This window comes from Trichechus manatus, unplaced genomic scaffold (assembly GCF_000243295.1).
Source record: "Trichechus manatus latirostris isolate Lorelei unplaced genomic scaffold, TriManLat1.0 scaffold00006, whole genome shotgun sequence".
NCBI classification, from domain to species: domain Eukaryota; kingdom Metazoa; phylum Chordata; class Mammalia; order Sirenia; family Trichechidae; genus Trichechus; species Trichechus manatus.
The window spans coordinates 1,981,215-1,998,539 of NW_004443942.1; the positions used below are offsets into that span (position 1 = coordinate 1,981,215).

Below are 17,325 nucleotides of genomic sequence, written 5' to 3' on the forward strand. Positions count from 1 at the left end.
TTAGTGTGTGAATATTTATTATACTTACTTCCTCCTGGTGTCTTGACCCTTTAATCATTATATAGTGTCCTTCCTTATCCTTTGTGGTGGATTTTACTTAAAAGTCTATTTTGTCAGAGATTAATATTGCCACTCCTGCTCTTTTTTGCATATTGTTTGCTTAATATATTTTTTCCCTCCTTTGAGTTTGAATTTCTTTGTGTCTTTAAGTCTAAGGCATGTTTCTCGTAGGCAGCATATAGACGGATCGTGTTTTTTTATCCAGTCTGCCGCTCTCTGTCTCTTTATTGGTGCATTTAGTCCATTTACATTCAACATAATTACTGATAGGCATGAGTTTAGTGCTGTCATTTTGATGTCTTTTTTTGTGTGTTGTTCACAGTTTCTTTTTTCTACTTAATTTTCTGTGCTGAGTTGTTTTTCTTTATGTATTTTCTTTTCATCTTTTTCATTGTTGTTGATTTTGTGTTTGCTGAGTCTTCACATTTTTCTAGTTTTTAATTTTGACTTGTAGGATTGTTAATTTCCTTCGTGACTGCCTTAATATTTACCCTTATTTTTCTAAGTTTATACCAGTTTTTTATTTCTTTATATTGCCTCGACTTTATCTCCATATGAAAAGTCTATGTCTACATTTTTTAAGTCCTTCTTTTTTGTTTTAATGTGGTCATCTTTTACATATTGAATCCATTTCCCTATTTTCAATGTTTTAGCTTTGATTTATTTTTGTGACTTCTCTATCTGGGTTGATATCTGGTTGATCTGTCCTGTGTTCTAGTCTTGGGTTGTTACCTGATGTTACTGATTGCCTAACTGGAGGAATCCCTTTAGTATTTCTTGAAATTTTGGTTTGGTTTTTGCAAATTCCCTAAACTTCTGTAGATAGTTTTGCTGGATATATCATTCTTGGCTGGCAGTATTTTTTTTCCCCAAGGCTTTATATATGTCATTGCTTTGCCTTCTTCCCTGCAGGGTTTCTGCTGAGTAGTCTGAGCTTCTTCTTATCGACTCTCCTTTGTTGATGAATTTTCGTTTATCCCTAGCCGCTGTTAAAATTCTCTTTGGTTTTGGCAGGTGTGATTATGTCTCCGTGACTTTTTTTGGGGATCTACCTGAGGTGGAGTTCGATGAGCATCTTGGATAGATATCTTCTCATCTTTCATGATATGAGGGAAGTTTACTGCCAATAAATCTTCAACAATTCTCTCTGTATTTTCTGTTATCCCCCCCATTCTGGTACTCTGATCACTCATAGGTTACTCGTCTTGATAGAATCCCACATAATTCTTAGAGTTTCTTCATTTTTTAAAATCCTTTTCTGATTTTTCCTCAAATAAGTTATTGTCAAGTGCTTTATCTTCAATCTCACTGATTCTGACTTCCATTGCCTCAATTCTGCTCCTATAACTTTCTATTGAGTTGTCTAATTCTGAAATTTTATTGTTAATCTTCTGGATTTCTGATTGCTGCCTCTATGGATTCTTGCAGCCTGTTAAATTTGTCATTATGCTCTTGTCTAATCTTTTTAATCTCCTCTATTGCGTGTTCTGCGTTTTGCTTAATTTCCTTCCTAATTTTGTGAAGAACTCTGTATATTAATCTTTTGTATTCTGCCTCTGGTAATTCCAAGATATTGTCCTCCTGTAGAAAATTTCTAGATTCTTTATTTTGGGAGCTTGCTGAAGGCATCATGGTTCACCTCTTTACGTGATCTGATATTTACTGTTGTCTTCGAGCCATCAATAAGTTATTGTATATTTATTTATTTTATGTTTGCTTACTGTGCCCTAGCTTCTTGTTTTGTTCTGATATGCTCAAATAGGCTGCTCGTATGAGCTAGTTTGATTATTGGCACCTTTGAAGCTCTAATGTCCTGTCACCAGGTGGTTAGATCTGTTACTAGGTATGTCAGCTCAGGAGTCCACCCACTCCTCCTGTGTGGATTCAGTTCAGGTGCCCAGGTAGACAGCCACTAAGTGTGTGATGCAGACTCTCACCTACAGTCCTAAACAGGCATGGGAGATTGGTGCAGGCACAGGCATCTGGCTGCAGCAGGGCGACACACTCTGAGCAAGGCAGGGGGCTGACAGCCGCCCCCGAGTATCCAGGAGGAAGGCGTGTCCCTGTTCCCTAGAGCACGTAGGTGGGTGGGTTTTGCATCCAGACTATGAGCACTTAATGCTGATGGCTGTAAGGACTGGGGGGCACCTCTTTTTCTTGGGCCCCTATCACAGGTGGCTAGGTAGCATGGGTGAAGCCACCAGTCCTCAGGCCCCTGATGTGGGTAGGTGAAGACTGCTTAATGGGCAGAGCAGTGTCAAATGTCAAGAACCTGCCACTTCACAGCTGAAACAGTTGAAGTTAGACTTCCAGTATATACCCTGTTGTACTGTGGTAATGAGGGCCTATGCTATTGAGATGGGCCCACACAAGTCTATGTGGGGGGAAAGGCCCTCAAAGTCCGTGGATCCATTATGCCTGTGCCTAGGCAAAGGAGCTGTGCTTACCCTGGGTTTCTGGCTTAGGGGAGCCAGCAGTTTATTTTTCCTCTGTTTGTTAATTTGTTCACTCTCCAAGGCCGGGAGAATGTCTCAGAGTGTGACAGATCCTACTTCCGGCCCAGGGGACTCAGCAATTGCTGAAGCTGGTTGGGGACCCAGTGCAAAGCAGGGAGTTGGGAGGTAAATGGGAGAGAGGTTTTCCATAAGGGGGGTGTTTTTGATCCACGTGGTAGGCCGTATGCAAGTACTTATCTATCGCCAATCGAGGGCTGCTTCTCACTGGTTCTGGGTGGCCAAGTAGACTCTCTGCCGCTGGGTCTCTCCTGGTGCAGAAAACGTACCTCCTGAGGACCGCTGCTTGCCTGCCTCACCACTCACCCATGAGCTGATCACTCCTGAAGGGCTCCGGCTCTTGCCAGGTCAGGTCTGGCAACTCTTCGGTGCTTCCAAACCATCTCTCCCTCCCCCTGCCACTCAGTCCAGTTCCTCAACTTCGCCTTTGATGTTCAGGGCTCCTAAATTGTCATATATAATGAATTCACTTGTTTTTTCAGGTCTTTGTTGTAGGATGGTTCACCTGAAGCATCTGCCTAGTCCGCCATCTTGGCCCCACCTTGATACTGACCATTCTGAATCATACAATCATATCGTCTACTATGCCAGGAATGATGAATTGAAGAGCTATGATGTCACATTTATTGTGAAAAACAACATTTCAAGATCTATCCTGAAGTACAATGCTGTCAGTGATAGGACAGTATCTATACGCCTACAAGGAAGACCAGTTAATACGACCATTACTTGAATTTATGCAGCTACTGGTAATGCCAAAGATGAAGAAACTGAAAATTTTTACCAACTTCTGCATGCAGTCTGAAATTGATCAAAGATACAATCAAGATCCATTGATAGTTACTGGCAATTGGAATGCAAAAGTTGGAAACAAGGAAGAATCAGTAGTTGGAAAATACAGCCTTGGTGAAGGAAATGATGCCAGAGATCGCAGGATAAAATTTTGCAAGACCATTGACTTCTTCATTGCAAATACTTTTTTTCAGCAACATAAATGCAACTATTCACATGGACCTTGCCAGATGAATACACAGGAATCAAACTGACTATAGCTGTGGAAAAAGACGATTGAAAAGCTCAATATTATCAGTCAGAACAAGGCCAGGGCCCACTGTGGAAGAGACCTTCAATTACACATATGCCAGTTCATGTTGAAGTTGAAGAAAATTAGAAAAATCCACAAGAGCCAAAGTATATCCCACCTGAATCAAGAGACCATCACAACAGTAGATTTGATGCATTGAACACTAATGATCAAAGTTCAGACGAGTTGTGCAATGACATCAAGGACATCATACGTGAAGAAAACAAAAGGTCATCAAAAAGACAGGGAAGAAAGAAAAGACCAAAATAGATGTCAGAAAAAACTCTGAAAGTTGCTCTTGAATGGAGGGTAGCTAAAGTGAAAGGAAGAAATGATGAAGCAAAAGAGCTGAACAGAGGATTTCAAAGGGCGGCTCGAGAAGACAAAGGACGGTATTATAATGAAATGTGCAAAGACTTGGAGTTAGAAAATCAAAAGGGACGAACATGCTTGGCATTTCTCAAGCTGAAAGAACTGAAGAAAAATTCAAGACTTGAGTTGCAACATTGAAGGATTTTATGGGGAAAATACTAAACAATGCAGGCAACATCAAAAGTAAATGGAAGGCATACACAGAGTCACTGTACCAAAAAGAACTGGTCAACATTCAACTATTTCAGGATGAAGCATTGTGATCAACTGATGGTACTTAAGGAAGAGTTCTAAGTTGCACTGAAGGCATCGGTGAAAAACAAGGCTCCAGGAGTTGATGGAATACCAACTGAGATATTTCAACAAATAGATGCAGCGCTGGAAGCCCTCAACTCGTCTATGCCAAGAAATTTAGAGCTACCTGGCCAACTGACTAGAAGAAATCCATATTTGTGCCCATTCCAAAGAAAGGTGATGTAACAGAATGCGGAAATTATTGAACAATATCATTAATAACACACACAAGTAAAATTTTGCTGAAGATCATTCAAAGGTGGTTACAGCAGTACATCCACAGGGAACTGCCAGAAATCTAAGCCAGATTCAGAAGAGGACATGGAACAAGGTATGTCATTGCTGATGTCAGACAGATCTTGGCTGAAAGTAAAGAATATCAGAATGATTGTTACCTGTGTTTTATTGACTATGCAAAGGCGTTCAACTGTGTGGATCATAATAAATTACGGATAATACTGCGAAGAATCGAAATTCCAGAACCCTTAATTGTGCTTACCAGAACCTGTACATAGACCAAGAAGCAGTCATTTGAACAGAACAAGGAGATGCTGCGTGGTTAAAAGTCAGGAATGATGTGCCTCAGGGTTGTATCTTTTCACCGTACTTATTTAATGTGTGTGCTGAGCAAATAATCCGAGAAACTGGACTATATGAAGAACTAGGCATTAGGACTGAAGGAAGTGAAGGAAGATTCATAAACAACCTGCAATATGCAGACGACATAACCTTGCTCGCTGAAAGCGAAGAGGACTTGAAGCACTTACTGATGAAGATCGAAGACTATAACCTTCAGTATGGATTACATCTCAATATAAAGAAAACAAATATTCTCACAACTGGACCAATAAGCAACATTATGATAAACGGAGAAAAGACTGAAGTTGTCATTTTACTTGGATCCATAATCAATGCCCATGTGAGCAGTGGTCAGGAAATCAAACAACGGCTGCATTGGGCAAATCTGCTACAAAAGACCTCTTTAAAGTGTTGAAAAGCAAAGATGTCACTTTGAGGGCTAAGGTATGCCTGACCTAAGCCATGGTACTTCTCATAGCCTCATACGCATATAAAAGCTGGACAATGAATAAGGAAGACCAAATAACTGATACCTTTGAATTACGGTGTTGGTGAAGAATATTGAATATACCATGGACTGCCAGAAGAACAAACAAATTTGTCTTAGAAGTACAGCCAGAATGCTCCTTGGAAGTGAGGATGGCAAGACTTCATCTCATGTACTTTGGACATGTTATGAGAAGGGACAAGTCCCTGGAGAAGGGTATCATTCTTGGTAGAGGGTCATTGAAAAACAGGAAAACCCTCAAGGAAATGGACTGACACAGGGTCTGCAACAATGGGCTCAAGCATAACAACGACTGTGAGGATGGTGCAGGACTGGGCAGTGTTTCTTTCTGCTGTACATAGGGTCACTATGAGTCAGAACCAACTCGATGGCACGTAACAACAACCAACAGATGTGACTCAAATCACTATTAGAGAGGGACTCATCATATTTGGATTGATTCCAAGACACTTTACAAATTACCTCAGTTGTTAAGAACAATATCATGGTGACCTTATTATACATTGGTCACCCACGAGAAGACACCAAATGGTGGGTCATGGTGAAGGGGTTCACAGCCTTCGTTCTTGCTTATTGCTATTTGTGATGGTTAAGATTGTGTGTCAACTTGGCTGGGCCATGATTCTCAGTGTTTATATGTAATCACCCCCATGATGGGATCTGCTGTGAGCAGCCAATCAGTTGAAAAGGAATTTCCTTGGGCATGAAGCCTGCATTCGAACATAAGTGGACGTTCTGGCTTTTATCCTCTCTGGATCCAGCAGTTGCCTCCTATTCGTCTGACCTCTGGTTCTTGGGACTTGAGCTAGCAGCTTGTGTTCTGATCTTGGGATTTGTAGATCTTCACAGCCTGTGAGCTAGAGTCCTGCTTTCTGACCTGCTGATCTTGGGTTTGCCAGCCCCTGCAGCTACATCAATCAGCAGAAGCCTTGTGGTCTTGCCTGCCGATCTTGGGATTCGTAGATCTTCACAGCCTGTGAGCAAGAGCCCTGCTCTCCGACCTGCAGATCTTGGGTTCACCATCTCATGTGGCTATGTGAATCAGGAGAAGCCTCCATCCTGATCCACGGACTTGGGATGTTCCAGCCTCTGCAATTGCGTGAGTTGTTTCCTTGATATAAATCTCTCTCCCTCTCTATATATTTATATGCTTCACTGGTTTTGCTTCTTTAGAGAATCCAGCCTAAGACACTATTGTTGGAATATCCTCTTTTGGTTCTACTTCTGCTTTGACTACTGAGTTTTTATTTTACTCTTTAATTTTTTTTCTTCCAAAAATGTAACAACTAGACAAGAACCCCCGCTTTAAACTTCTGAGTATACACTCTGGCTCTTAATTTAACAAACAAGATCTTTGAACAAAAAGCACCTAAGTAAACAAAGAATAGCCCAAAGTTATTCATCAACTTTGAAATGATTCCTCTGCTGTCAATAGCTGAGTAATTGATACAAAAGGCCATTAGGCAGTATGTTTCGTTAGGGTGAGGACCACGTTACTCATCTGAGACTCTTTAACAGGGCTTGCTTGGCACACCTAATAAATGTTTGCTGAATGGAGAATGAAAATACTGTATAAACAATGAAACATAATATAAATGTAAAAGATTACATTATTTCATAGAGAAAATAAACCTAACAACTTAAACCTGGCTGTTAAGGTACCACTTCAAGAAAGTTCATAAGTTAAAAAGGCATGAATTACATACATACAAAGTGAGAAGGAACTATAAGCTTCCAATCTCGGGGCAGGGAGGCAGGGGGAGCGGAAACCCTAAATTTGTGGTGGCTGTGGCATTAACAAATTCCCATGTAGCAATGTTAAAAGTAGAAAATCTTGGATAGTTTTACACTAAGTAAAGCTGTAAAAGAAAAGCATCACCTTTTTTTTTCTTTTTCTTTTTATTGTTGTGCTTTAACTGCAAGTTTACAATTCAGGTCAGTCTCTCATACAAAAATTTATATACACATTGTTATGTGACCCTAATTGCTCTCCCTATACTGTGACAGCACACTCCTTCTTTCCACCCCGGACTTCCCGTGTCCATTCAACCAGCTCCTGATCCCCTCTGCCTTCTCATCCTGCCTCTGGACAGGAGCTGCCCATTTACTCTCATGTATCCACTTAAGCTAAGAAGCACACTCTTCACGAGTATCATTTTATGTACAGTCTAATCTTGTCTGAAGAGCTGGCCTCAAGAATGGTTTTGTTTTGGGTTAACAGAGAGTCTGAGGGCCGTGTCTTCCGGGGTCCCTCCAGTCTCAATCAAACCATTAAGTCTGGTCTTTTTACTAGAATTTGAGTTCTGCACCCCACTTTTCTCCTGCTCCATCAGGGTCTGTCTGTTGCGTTCCCTGTCAGGGCAGTCATTGGTGGTAGCTGGTCACCATCTTGTTCTTCTGGTCTCAGGCTGATGAAGTCTCTGGTTTATGTGGCCCTTTCTGTCTCTTGGGTTAATACTTTCCTTCTGTCTTTGGTGTTGGGACCAATTGATGCATCTTAGATGGCCGCTCACTAGCTTTTAAGACCCGAGACAACACTCACTAAAGTGGGAGAAAAGCATCACTTTTTATCTGGCCAAATGAAATATTCTGCTGTTATGAGAATGGTAAGTACATATATCATCTTTTCAAAAGAAAAAAAAAAGTATATATATATATATGCAGCCCTTAAAAATAATTAGGTATATGTGTTATTATGGAAGGATTTCCAAGAAGTACTAGTAAATGAAAAGAGCAAGGTGGGAAAACTGTGAATGGTTTGATAGCTTTCGTAAAAAAACAAACAAACAAACAAAAAAACAAATAAAAATGATAATTTTATGATTTTTCCCCCTAGGAAGGAAACCAACTGTTCAGAGGAAATGACCTGGAGGTAGGAAAGGGGGCTTTTACTTTGCATTTTTTACCTTTCTACACTGTCTAAATTTTCTAACCATGTTTGTGTATTACTTTTATCTGAAAGAAAAATGTCCATCTAGTTGATGGAACTGTAGCCAGTCTGATTTTTCATTTATTATTTGCTGCATTAAAAAGACTATCTTAAACTCCTAGGGGTCATGTCAATGTTTTATTCCTTTTGCTGCCCAAGATGTTGCCTTTGTATGTTGCGATGCACAATAAAGTTTTGTTGCATTGAAAAAAAAAAAGGCTAATAAATGTTATTAAAAATATTTAAAAAGTAAGTATAAACAAGCCCAACAGCTGAGTCTACTCTCTGAAGCAATTCTGAACAAGGTCCAGGAGTTTATACCAGCTGAATAGTATGAAGATAGCTCATCTGCAATTTGTGGCCAGAATAATGCAATTTACATCTACAGAATTTTCCTGAATTAACAAATCCACTATGTACTAGAAATAATTTCCCATAAGATAGAGATTTAGAAAGCACCCAGGAGTCAGTGTGATCCATCCTCTGTAACCCCCCTGTGTCAATTATCAATTCACCACTTCTTTGCTCCAAATCCACCTTTCTTTGCTATGCTTTGTGATCGTGGAGCTGGACCTTATAAACATTTCTTCTTTTCCAGCTGGTACAACTTTAAGTTTGGTTAGTAAAGGGTGCTGAAGGGACACTGCAGGAGGAAGTGGCTTCTCTTTCTGGTTCTGGTGTGCTTTTTCTTTCTTGCTCCTGTGGCATATGCCTGCTAGTGGTGTGAGTGTGGAACACTCAGAGGTGCAAATTTCAGTGTTATCCCAGGTGGTGGCTTCCTATCAAGTTTCACTGGCATCCTAGAGAGGGTCACTGGAACCCTTCTGGGTAGATACCCAGAAAATCCTGTCAGAACCCCAGTGGGCAGTTTCCTGCTTGCCAGGCCCAGTCTGCGGCACCTCAGCAAACTTCTAGGTCATCCAGTGGCCACAGCAACATCCTCTCCAATGAGGTCTGAATCTCAACCTTGGTGAGAAGGGACCGTCTTCCAGGTTTGCTTCTTTCTTGGGTACTCTAAGCCCTAGAGGTAGTAGTTGCTTCCTAATCTGCTATTCCTGCATTCCCTAGAGTTTTCCTTACCTCTTAGTAGTTCATTCCCTGTTAAAAAAAAACAAACTAACAACAGTTGTTGTAGAGTTGATTCCGACTCATGGTGACCCCATGTGTGTCAGAGTAGAACTGTGCTCCACAGGGTTTTCAATTTTTCAGAAGTAGACTGCCAGGCTTTTCTTCTGAGGCACCTTTGAGTGGACTTGAATCTCTAACCTTTTCAATAGCAGCTGAGCACATTAACCGTTTCACCACCCTGGGACTAATCCTCTTTACTACTTAATAATTCCTTATATTAAAATTTCCCCATTCTTATTACTGGTATGGTATCTGGCTCCTCACTAGACCTTGACAGATTTATAACCAAACCAACAACAAAGAATAAAATCCATAAATCCATAAATTGTATTATTAACTTTGATAACAAAGAGAAACAGTATGGCATTTAACCAAACTTGTTAACTTACAGAGTTAAAAAAAAAAAATCTCACAAAACTGAAAACACTGTGCAGTGCTTTTCTAATGTATAAATTAAGCTAAGCTAGAAGCACATTTTTTTTAGAATTCCCTTCCCTGTGTGATTCCTGGTTAGAGCTGGCCACAAGAGAAATTAGCCTGAGATTTGAAAGGAAAAATGAAGCAGCAGCAGTACACTTTGAAGGTCAGTATAGGGAGTTAGATGCTGCACTAGCTCATGAACGTTACTGCTGATCTGCTGGCTCATCTTGTTGATGTGGGACAGGAGTTGGGCTCCCAATTCCTCCAGTTCCTGCTGGATCTCTTCCTACCATTTCTCCTAGTTAGGGCCAGGCACACGTGTAGCTCCATGGCCAAAAGTGCTTCTGCTATTGCAGGTCACCTGCACTGTCGAAGCTGGAGGCAGTAAGAGATAGACAAGGATTCCAGTTTGTCCTTGTTCCTTCCTGCTTCATATCCAGCTCTTCTTCCTGACCATCAGCACTGATGACCTACAGCAACTTCAGGCCCACAAGTAGACTCCAAATCAACAGCCTTCCAAAAACTTCTTCTCAGCTTCCACAACTGTGTAAGGTCTGGTCCCTATAATAATTCCCTTATTGTATTTGATGGTTCTGCTATGATCAAACTCTCACTGACACATAATATAGAATAAACCAGCTTATAAAAAAGCCAATCATAAGTGACTTGGGGTACTTGAGCAATTGAGTTTCTACTGTCAGTTCTTACTTTCTCTGTCTTTCTTCTCATTTATTTCTATGTGACTTCTAAGTTTAAAAAGTATTTTAGATGTTTAAAGTGGGAAAAATTCCAAACGTCATTTTCTTTAACAAATGCCCATGTGAAGGACCTAGTTTTCTGGCTACTCTGAGATATGGAGACAAATTTCCTAGGTGGCTTAGGACTCAGGAGAGTCTGATCTATTATTGCAACAGTGTTCTCCATGCTGGAAGGGGAATGAGATAAAGAACCAAGGAGTTCAGAGAAGAAGGCTAGTATGTATGGGATGAAGGAAAACTGGAGTGGGCCTGGAGCTGGGTTTAAGTTGGAGGAGGAAGAACAAAAGGTGATACCCAAGATCCAGTTAGTCGTCCCTAGTGTCTTTACCCAAAACTCATTTGTTCGTCATTTTTGAGATCTGCCCTCGTTTTCTGAGCATGCTCAGTATGATTCACCAGTTCTGAACCTCATAAATTCCACTTTCTGTTTTAGAAGAGCATGAGATGTGAATTAGGAAGAGACAGGGATGAGCAGTGACGTAGCAGCAGAGAAAGAGCTCCTGATTATGGAGAACCGTTGGGTTATACCTTTAACTCAGGGACTGTGGACAGATTATTTGAAGTAAATTAAAAAACAAAAAACACTGGTTTTATACATAAGTATTTATTGGGTGCCGACTAGCTGCAGAAAGGTAGTTAAGCCTTACCAGTTAGGAATGGTTGATGAAACAAAAAGGCTGGGCAGAACAAAAAGAGTAAGAGAATATTGTCAGCATCTAAGGGCAAGATTACTTTATAGCTACGCTGGTACCAAGTTCCCTACTAAAACCAATCTGGGAATAATTAATAAGCTGTCCTGACTCAGAACTCACAAAGTACGTAGTAGCTTAAGCCAGGAGTCTTTCGATTACCACTTCCTTGAAGTCCCAGGCCCCCTAAATCTGACTGTGCGTGTTGCTGAACAGTGAGTGAGCCTGGCTGCCACAGGTTTCTTGTTTCCTATTGCACATTTCAAAACGACATAGCAAATGTGTTGTTCAGAGTGTGGTTATCTAATTCCTTACATGTCTCTCACAGGAAAAGCAAGAATCAGGAGAATTTGCTAGATTCCTCTGTCAAAACAACTAACTATTTATGAAAAGGCATGGATAGGATAACTGTAATCAAAACAGAATTTAAAAAATCATTTTGTGCATTCCAGGAAATTCTCAGAAGGTTTGTAGAAATTGCCAATGAAATTAAACTCTTAAAAATACAGTATATCTAATTTCTGTGCCCATTGAGTCAATTCATTCATTTAACAAACATTTACTGAACGGCACTGGGATATACCAGTGAATAAGACAGACAAGCTCTCAGTCCATAGAATTTACTTTCTGATGGGGGTGGTGGTGGGGAACAGTCAAATATATAAATAAATCAACATGTAATATAATTTCAGGTGCTATAAAGTGTTATAAAGGAAAATAAAGTAGGGAATAAATGGGTGAGGGTGTTATTTTAGGAGATGATTTAGGGTTCTATATTACATTTCCTACACACAGCATGCAGCAAATGGTATAAAAATATAACCACAAATTTGTCTTAAGTGTGTTAAGGGGACAGAATTCATGTATTTCCATGATAAATCAAACTGAATACATTTATATAAATTATAATGAGCTTATACATAAACCAACTAAACTTACCCTATAGAAAGCACTGGTCAAAGGGAGTAATGCTGCAGCAATGTTATATTCTTCTAAACTGGAACAATCCTTAAACAAAACAAAGAAAAATAAGCATTATTAGGACCTTTACCAGAAATCACATATATATGGAAACCAAAATCTGCAATTCATTATTTACTGTCCCATGGGATTTTTACTTTCATTTCAAATTGTCACTAAGGTGTAGTTCAGTAAGTCTGAAAAAAAGAATGCTATCCTTGAAGCACATTCTTTGAGAAAGGAAGTGAAAACACATTTGGGAAATGTATTTTTATCATATACTATTGGCAAGTAGCTATCTTTACTTCCCTGCTCTATAAAGATGGAGTTAAAAAGCTGTGTAATTCATACAAATCTTCTTTTTTTTTTTTTTTTGAGAGGAGGTTTTAGTATATTTAACAATTGTACTTCCTTGAGTATAAGATAACACATTTCAATATCTCTGAAATTGGGATGCACCATGTAATTGATGGCATCTTAAAAATATGACTGGCAGGATTTTTTCTTCCTTAAACTCGTTGCCATCGAGTTGATTCCAACTCATAGCAACCCTATAGGGCAGAGTAGAACTGCCCCATAGAGTTTCCAAGGACCGTCTGGCAGGTTTGAACTGCCAACCTTTTGGTTAGCAGCCTAGCTCTTAACCATTATACCACCAGGGTTTCCTTTCCTTCCTTAGTGGTACATAAAAGGGCATCTTGTTATTGATGGTGTTTTAGATTTAGGCAAGAAATATCACTGATGCTAAAACCACTGGGTAAAATGTTGGGAAACAGGTTAAGTCAGAAAATCTCTAAGTATCACTCACAGACTACAATTAATCACAAAGGGAAAAAGTATCTTTATAAAGAGATCTGGTGGTCACCACCTTAACCAAGTGGTTAACATAGTATCACCAATAGTGAGACAACCTGACATTATATGCTTTTGATGTGATGCAAAAAGAAAAACATATCACTGCCTCTGTAATATTCTTGCCCAAAACATCTAACTTTAGTCTTATCCTGAGAAAACAATGTGGGATATTCTACAAAAAATTGGCCTAAAAGTTTGTGTCATGAAAAACAAAAAAACCAAACCAAACAAACAAACAAAAGATGGTGAAGAAACAGCTCTAGATTAAGAGAACAAAAACAGCACCCAAATGCAATGTGTAAACGTTGACTGGACCTTGGCCCCAAAACAAACAAACGCACAATATCTCTTCTGGATATTTGGATATAGTTCTATTAATAGCCTTTCCTGTCTGGTTGTTCTATTAACCAGTCCTTCCTCTTTGGCAATGGGGCACAACATGAGCCATAAGGAGGCCAGGATCTGCAACAGTCCCCAAGGGAAGCAAAAGCTGCAACAGACCTCCCTCCCTAGAAGGCTAGGTGTAGTAGTTATAGTCCCAGAGCTGGGACCCCTCCCTCTCTGCAAGATTAGTCAATGTAGGTAACGCCATCAAAATACAAATTCCTTAGTCATCAGTTATTCATACATTTTTTTGAATGGATTTTAAATTCACATAGCTGGGATCTTAGCTATCAATCATTCTAGTGTAAGTTTCCCATTTTCCAGATGAGAGAAAAGAACCCTAGAAGTCAGCCATAGAGCTAGGACTGGAATCTAGATTTATCTACCTATCAGTGTGGTGCTTTTCCCTCTAGACACTGCCTTTTGTACTTGCTTGTTTTTCTCCTATTCTTGAGGAAGGAAATGAGTTTTCTGCAGTTTGAGCACTAATACTGAAGTCTTGGTGGGGGGGTGGGGGGGTGGTAGGAGAAATAGGCCTGAATAGGAGAGGAGTAGGAAGCGAGGCTTAGAGCTGTAATGAGCTGCCAGGGACAGAGGCTCTAGAAAATAGAAGGAAGAGTCAGAAGACAAAGGTAAAGAGACAATACACAATCTTGGCCTATTTCAAAATACTACCGAGGCTTGCTATCACTCATCTATAAGTATGTTGTGGAATGCACAACGTATGAATCTAAGAAAATTGGAAGTCACCAAAAATAAAATGGAATGCATAAAGATCGATATTCTAGGCATTAGTGAGCTGAAATGGACTGGTATTGGCCTTTTTGTATCGGACAATCATGCAGTCTACTATGCCAAGAATGAAAAATTGAAGAGGAATGGTATTACATTCATCGTCCAAAAGAACATTTCAAGACCTATCGTGATGTACGACGCTGTCAGTGATAGGATAATATCCATACGTCTACAAGGAAGACCAGTTAACATGACTATTCAAATTTATGCACCAACCACTAATGCCAAAGATGAAGAGACAGACAACAACTGAGCCTTGGGAAGGATAGGTAAGTGCTGCCCTGAGGAAAAAAGAAGGAAACTCACAAGAGGTGGCCATCTACTCTAAAGCTAGAATTGTCGAGCATAAGTACATTTGGTACTATGATGTGCAGAAAGAATACTCAACTGAAATTTATATACTCTCAGGAGGTGGGGCCAAGATGGCAGGGTAGTCAGACCCTTCCGGTGGACCCTCTTACAACAAAGACCAGAAAAAACAACTGAATTGATTATATATGGCAATCTGGGCGCCCTGAACATCAAAGGCAGAGTTGGGGAAGCGGAATGAGTGGCGGGGGAGGGAGAGATGGTTCAGAAGCAGTCAGGATCACTGATCAGCTCGGGGGTGAGCAGTGACCCAGGTAAGCAGTGGTGCTCTGGAGGCATGTTTTCTGCACTGGGAGAGACCCAGCGCCAGAGAGTCTACTTGGCCACCCAGAACCAGTGAGAAGCAGCCCTAGATCGGTGAAAGATAAGTAACTCCATACAGCCTACTGTGCAGATCAAAAACACCCCCCTTAGGGAAAAACCTCTCTCCCATTTACCTTCCTGCTCCCTGCTCTGGACTGGGTCCCGGACTGGCTTCAGCAATTGCCAAGTCTCTTGGGCCGGAAGTAGGATCCGTCGCATGCCCTGAGCCATTCTCCCGGCCTTGGAGAGTGAACAAATTAACGAACAGGAAAAAATAAACTGCCGGCTCCCCTAAGCCAGGAACCCAGGGTAGGCACAGCTCCTTTGTCTAGGCATAGGCATAAGGGATCCACAGACTCTGAGTGCCTTTCCCCCTGCAGAGACTTGTGTGGGCCCATCTAAACAGCATAGACCCTCATTACCAAAGTACAACAGGGTATATAACGGAACCCTAACTTCAACTGTTTCAGCTGTGAAGTGGCAGGTTCTTGACATGTGACACTGCTCTGCCCATTAAGCAGGGTCTTCACCTACCCACATCAGGGGCCTGAGGACTGGTGGCTCCACCCACGCCACCTAGCCACCTGTGATAGGGGCCCAAGAATAAGAGGTGCTCCCCAGTTCTTACGGCCAACAGCATTAGGTGCTCATAGTCTGGCTGCAAAACCCACCCACCTATGAGCTCTAGGGAACAGGGACACACTTTCCTCCTGGACACTCAGGGGTGGCCATCATCAGCCCCCTGCCTTGCTCAAAGTGTGTCCCCCTGCTGTAGCCAGATGCCTGTGCCTACACCAATTACCCATGCCTGTCTAGGACTGTGAGAGCCCACACAACACACTTGTTGGCCATGAACCTAGGCACCTGAGCTGAATCCATATAGGAGGAGTGGGTGGACTCCTGAGCTCACATACCTAGTAACAGATCTAACCACTTGGTGACAGAACATTAGAGCTTCAAAGGTGCCAATAATCAAACTAGCTCATATGAGCAGCCTATTTGGGCATATCAAAAAAAACCAAGAAGCTAGGACACAGTAAGCAAACATAAATAAATATAATGACTTATTGATGGCTCGGAGACAACAGTCAATATCAAATCACATAAACAGGCAAGCTATGATGGCTTCAGCAAGTGCTGAAAATAAAGAATCTAGAAATTTTCCAAAGGAGGAAAATTTCTTGGAATTACTGGAGACAAAATACAAAAGATTAATACACAGAACTCTTCAAGAAATTAGGAAGGAAATTAAGCAAAATGCAGAACACACAAAAGAGGAAATTAAAAAGATTAGAGAAGAGAATAATGACAAATTTAACAGGCTGCAAGAACCCATACAGAGACAGCAATCAGAAATCCAGAAGATTAACAATAAAATATCAGAATTAGACAACTCAATAGAAAGTCACGGGAGCAGAATTGAGGCAACAGAAGTCAGAAATAGTGACACTGAAGATAAAGCACTTGACAATTACTTGAGGAAAAATCAGATAAAAAGATTAAAAAACAATGAAGAAATCCTAAGAATTATGTGGGACTCTATTAAGAGGAATAACCTATGAGTGAGTGGAGTACCAGAATGGGGGGGATAACAGAAAATACAGAGAGAATTGTTGAAGATTTGTTGGCAGAAAACTTCCCTGGTATCATGAAAGATGACAAGATATCTATCCAAGATGCTCATTGAACTCCACCTAAGGTAGATCCCCCAAAAAAGTCACCAAGACATATTATAATCAAACCTGCCAAAACCAAAAAGAATTTTAAGAGTGGCTAGGGATAAATGAAAAGTCATCTACAAAGGAGAGTCAATCAAGAATAAGCTCGCACCCAGACACCCTTTTAGCTCAGTGGTGAAGTCAATTCCGAAGTTCACCGATCAGCCGGGGATTGGAAAACCCCATAAAACAAAGCGGGACTGATGAGGTACAGCAGTCCAGGGACAGGGGCTGGAAGGCAGAAGGGGACACGAAAGCTGGTGATAGGCAACCCAAGGTTGAGTAAGGACAGTGATGATGTGTAGTGAGGTTGTTGACCATTGTTATACGGCAACATGTGTACTGTTTGATGAGAAACTATTTTGTTCTGTAAACCTTCATCTAAAGTGAGAACAGCAGTACAACTGGAAGAGCTTAGTCGATGCCACTGAACTGTGCATGTAGCAATTTTTGAAATGGTGTATCTTTGGCTATGTGTATTTTCACCAAAAAAAAAATGTCGAGAAGGGAGTGGGTTGACATGTTGTGGGGTTGTTAACCAATGTCATAAAACAATATGCGTACTACTGTTTAATGGGAAACTATTTGTTCTGTAAACCTTCCCCTG

The 17,325-nt window shown here is 40.7% G+C and overlaps 1 protein-coding gene across 1 annotated transcript in view; it reads right to left on the reverse strand.

Moving 5' to 3' along the window:
* The window catches only part of SBF2 (SET binding factor 2), a gene marked incomplete at its 5' end in the record, with an annotated part of 451,091 nt that overhangs the window by 139,922 nt on the left and 293,844 nt on the right, over positions 1 to 17,325 (reverse strand). The window contains one exon of the mRNA XM_023736921.1: positions 12,274 to 12,342. Within this exon, the coding sequence (XP_023592689.1) occupies positions 12,274 to 12,342 (69 nt within the window). The remainder of the gene's footprint in view (positions 1 to 12,273; positions 12,343 to 17,325) is intronic.